Source organism: Triturus cristatus, chromosome 8, assembly GCF_964204655.1.
Source record: "Triturus cristatus chromosome 8, aTriCri1.1, whole genome shotgun sequence".
In the NCBI taxonomy this organism is placed as follows: domain Eukaryota; kingdom Metazoa; phylum Chordata; class Amphibia; order Caudata; family Salamandridae; genus Triturus; species Triturus cristatus.
Window position 1 is genome coordinate 1,522,853,316 of NC_140591.1, and position 3,994 is coordinate 1,522,857,309.

Sequence of the window (3,994 nt, forward strand, 5' to 3'; positions counted from 1 at the left end):
GGAGGAGCCTTGGGATGAAACCTCTGTTTCCTTGATATGTATTGACATATGATATGTTGGGGAAAGGCTGCCTTGCCACCTCTTCCATGTCCTTGTTTTTAGTTCATATGTTAAAGAAAGCCAGCAAGAGGTATAGTATATCAGTAGTGTGTTTCCACATAAACCAGATATATGAGATTCCAAGGATAGGAATGTGTTTGAGCTGGGGACAGGCGCATTTGAGTGAAGTCATCAGTTAACCAAGGTTGATTTGAATAATTGTATTTTTGCTATTATAAGTATTTATTATGAGAAGTGAGAGAGGTCGTTTTCACCTGGGTGGGTAATTTTTACCCATCAGCATTTAAAACCCTTGCATAGCTGCATTAAGTCCACATCATGGCCCATGTGATAGTGTCATGTGTATAGAATAATAACAAATTCATTGTGATACTGAGTAAACAGTGATATTATTCTTTTCTTTGATCATCTTTGCCAGTTTTTCAGTGGTAGTATCTTACCTAATTCACCCAGTTCTAAATGTTGGCTCATTGGAGTGATATTCTAATCCAACCTTTTAGTGCTTGAAGAAGTATGGTTTATGTAGGGGTTGAAAAATTAGTATTCAAGATATTGTTTGAGGCTCAATGAGTCTGTGACACCATGGTTAACCATGCACACAGGTATATGCTATGGGTTTAGGCATTGCAGTGACTTAAAATGTAATAAAACAGGCCTGTAATGTAAAATGACATGCTCTTTTCATTATCTCTTCCTGTAGGATGTGAAAATTAAGTTAATCATTGCATTTTAGAATGGAAAATTCTACATATATTTCTGCATTTATAATCACTGCATACGGAGAACTGACCAATGTGAAGTATTTCTACATTATCTGTGCCCTGATTGGCTACATGATGATCCTCATTGCTAATGGTTTGCTCATCGCTGTCATCGTCACCCACAAAAGCCTTCACAAGCCCATGTACATCTTCATCTGTGCACTGGCTGTCAATGGAGTGTACGGCAGCACCGGCTTTTTCCCAAAGCTCATTGTTGACCTCCTCTCTGACCGACAAACCATTTCCTACATTGGCTGCTTGACCCAAGTCTTCTGCATTCATACGTACATGGGGTGCGAGCTCACCATACTAGGAGTGATGGCCCTTGACCGCTTTGTGTGTATCTGTAACCCCTTGAGATATCACAGCATTATGACACATTCCACAGTCTGCAAACTCATTGCTGCCGCCTGGTTTAATGTTATTGGCCTTTTCTCCATACATTTTATACTAACAGGCAGGCTTCCGTTGTGTGGCATGACCATCAAAAAAATCTACTGTGACAACTGGTCTGTTGTGAGGCTGTCATGTACAGACACATCTGTCAACAACATATTTGGTCTCTTCATCACAGCAGCGATCATTGGAATGGTGCCTCTTCTAATCCTTTATTCCTATGTTAGAATATTGATTGCTTGTGTTCATGCCTCAAGAGAAACCCGGGCCAAAGCTCTGCAGACATGCACGCCACATTTGGTGTCCATGGTGAACTTTATTGTGGATATTCTCTTTGAAATATTTCTCCACCGGTATGAGTTAGTTGGCATGCCTCAAGCAGTGCGGATCCTGATGTCAATCCAATTTCTGGTGGTTGCGCCTCTATTGAACCCAGTGCTGTATGGATTTAAAATGTCTGAAATCAAAACACAGATTGCAAAGCTAACCAGGTCACGGAAAACTGCAGATGTCTAGCTATATTTCTTTTGGTTCACACATAATCAGATGTTGACTGGTGATGCATAGTTCAAGGTGTTCAGCTACTTGTGTATGGCCCAACGCAAGTGTGTATAGAACTGGAGAAGGTCTAGATGGCTCACAATGGGGCATCATTTGAAGAATATGAGTATCATCAAAGCAAAAGGAGTTATGAATGCACAAAAAATGCATTCTTGGTTTTCCATATAAAGGAATTATTTCACAGACTTTTTGAGGCATGGGCAAAAGGGCAATTGTCCAGAGGCCCAACCTATATATACACACACTATAGTTAGTTGAAATGATCAGTAACAACGTAACATTTTGAACTCAAAAAAGCTGAAATTCACCAGTTATGGTTATATCAAGTAACTATAACTCATGCTCTAAGGTAACTCAAATGTATGCCCCAGCCATGCAGAGTTTTCTAATCAATAATGTAATTGCAAATGTTGTAGTGCATGGCGAGGATGTGAGTTATAGTCATTACTGAACATTTCACCTAACAATAACGTTACTTTAACCTTCGTTTTTTGATTGAATATCTAGGTTTTTTTTAACGCAAAGTAATATTTTATTACCAGATATAAAGCCAACTCCTGTAGGCAGTCAAACCCACCCTGTGACCAGGCCCTGTGGCCAACCCACCTGGAGGCAGCCAACCCCACAATGTGAGCGCAAGCTTTTAATAATGTGGCATATGGCGGGTCTTAATCGCACGGGGACAAAACATATATATTAAGGGGAGGGGGTATGCAGCCCAACTTCCCAAGTCTTAATAGTTCCAAAAAACCCTATTCCATGGGGAATTCAACATAAAAGGCGAGGGTGACTAGGACCCTTTCCCCGGGGCCAAATTCTAAGGAGAGCGGGCATGCAGCTTCCTTCCCAGAGCCTTAATAGGCCCAGGGAACTCCATCTCTGGGGCCAAATACAATAAAAAGGGGAGGGGGTGCGCTGCCCCCTCCCTCAGCCTTACCAGGCCCCGGGTAGCCTATCCCCAGGGCTGCATTTCACTATAAAGGGTAGGGAGACCGCACGGCACCCCTGAGCATTTTCAGCCTGATGACCCATCCATGGGGTCAAATACACTTGAAAAGGGGAGGGGGCTGGGCAGCCCTCCTCCCCAAGCCTTGTAAGGCCATGGGGACCCCTCCCCCCATAGCCGCATGATGCTATAAAGAGGAGGGAGGCCGCACAGCCCCCTTGCCTGAGCATTCTTGGCCCCGTGGACCAATCCACTGTGGCCAAATACACTTAATGTATAAGTGCCCCTCCTCTCTGATCCTCATTATGCCCTGAGGACCACGTCCCTGAGGGCCAAAGATGTGAGCCCTGATGCCCACCCGGGGCACCAACATACTACATGTTGGGGGACGTAGGGGAGCCACAGGGGACCCGCAGCCCCCACCGGCTCCCCACATGGTACAGGAGCCAGCACAGCTCCCATCCATAGGGAGAAGCTATTTATGCTGCTCTCCCCGGGCGGGAGCAATATGGGTTCTGTCATCCTGCCCCTATCAGTGCAGGCAGGGAAACAGAACCCAAGTCTGCTCCCAGTCGGCAGGAGCATTTTTAAATCTCTTGATGGCTGAGAGCAGCCTTAGCGGGAGATTTACTAAGATTTTGTGCCGAGTTTGCATCATAAAAGTGACGCAAAATGGCGCAAAATCTTTTGTTCCTAATTAACTTTCCAGCCCTAAACTTGTTTAGCTCTGGAAATAACATAAAAGTAATGCGAAGCAACGCATTGCGTTGCTTCGCATTACTTTGCGCCATGGGGGCGTACCAAGGGTGGTGCATGGGTGTTCCCACGCAACCACCCAAGTTTTCCCACACTAAACCCAATTTACTAAAAAACATTAGATTGAGTTTAGCGTGAGAAAACTGCACCCTTTTCAACTAGGTGCAAGGAAGCAGAAATGAATTCATTTCTCCTTACTTTTCTGACTTTGCATGTGTGATGCACTGTGCAGCACGTATGTAAAGTGTGAAAATCTTTGCATTGTGCCTAGCATAGTATTTTGTACAGGAAGGGTAACCTTCCTATACAAAACCTATGCTGCACTCATGCACAAACCCTAGCGCTGCGGCACTAAGGTGTGTGCATGGCACACGGCAGCTGAAATCAGCGCAAGGGAAAGGGGAGGAGAGAGCCATATCTTTCAAAAATATGGCGCTCTCCTGCTCCCTCCCTGTTGCGCAATGTAGCACAGCCTCGGGGGGGGGGGGGGCTGAGCTGCACAAGTTTTTTGTAA

The 3,994-nt window shown here is 44.7% G+C and overlaps 1 protein-coding gene across 1 annotated transcript; it reads left to right on the forward strand.

Annotated features, from left to right (window-relative positions):
* Positions 1–794: 794 nt before the first annotated feature.
* Positions 795–1,733, forward strand: LOC146806047 (olfactory receptor 52D1-like). The gene has a single exon (XM_085620579.1). The coding sequence runs from the start codon at positions 795–797 to the stop codon at positions 1,731–1,733; it is 939 nt and encodes a 312-aa protein (XP_085476705.1).
* Positions 1,734–3,994: the final 2,261 nt, after the last annotated feature.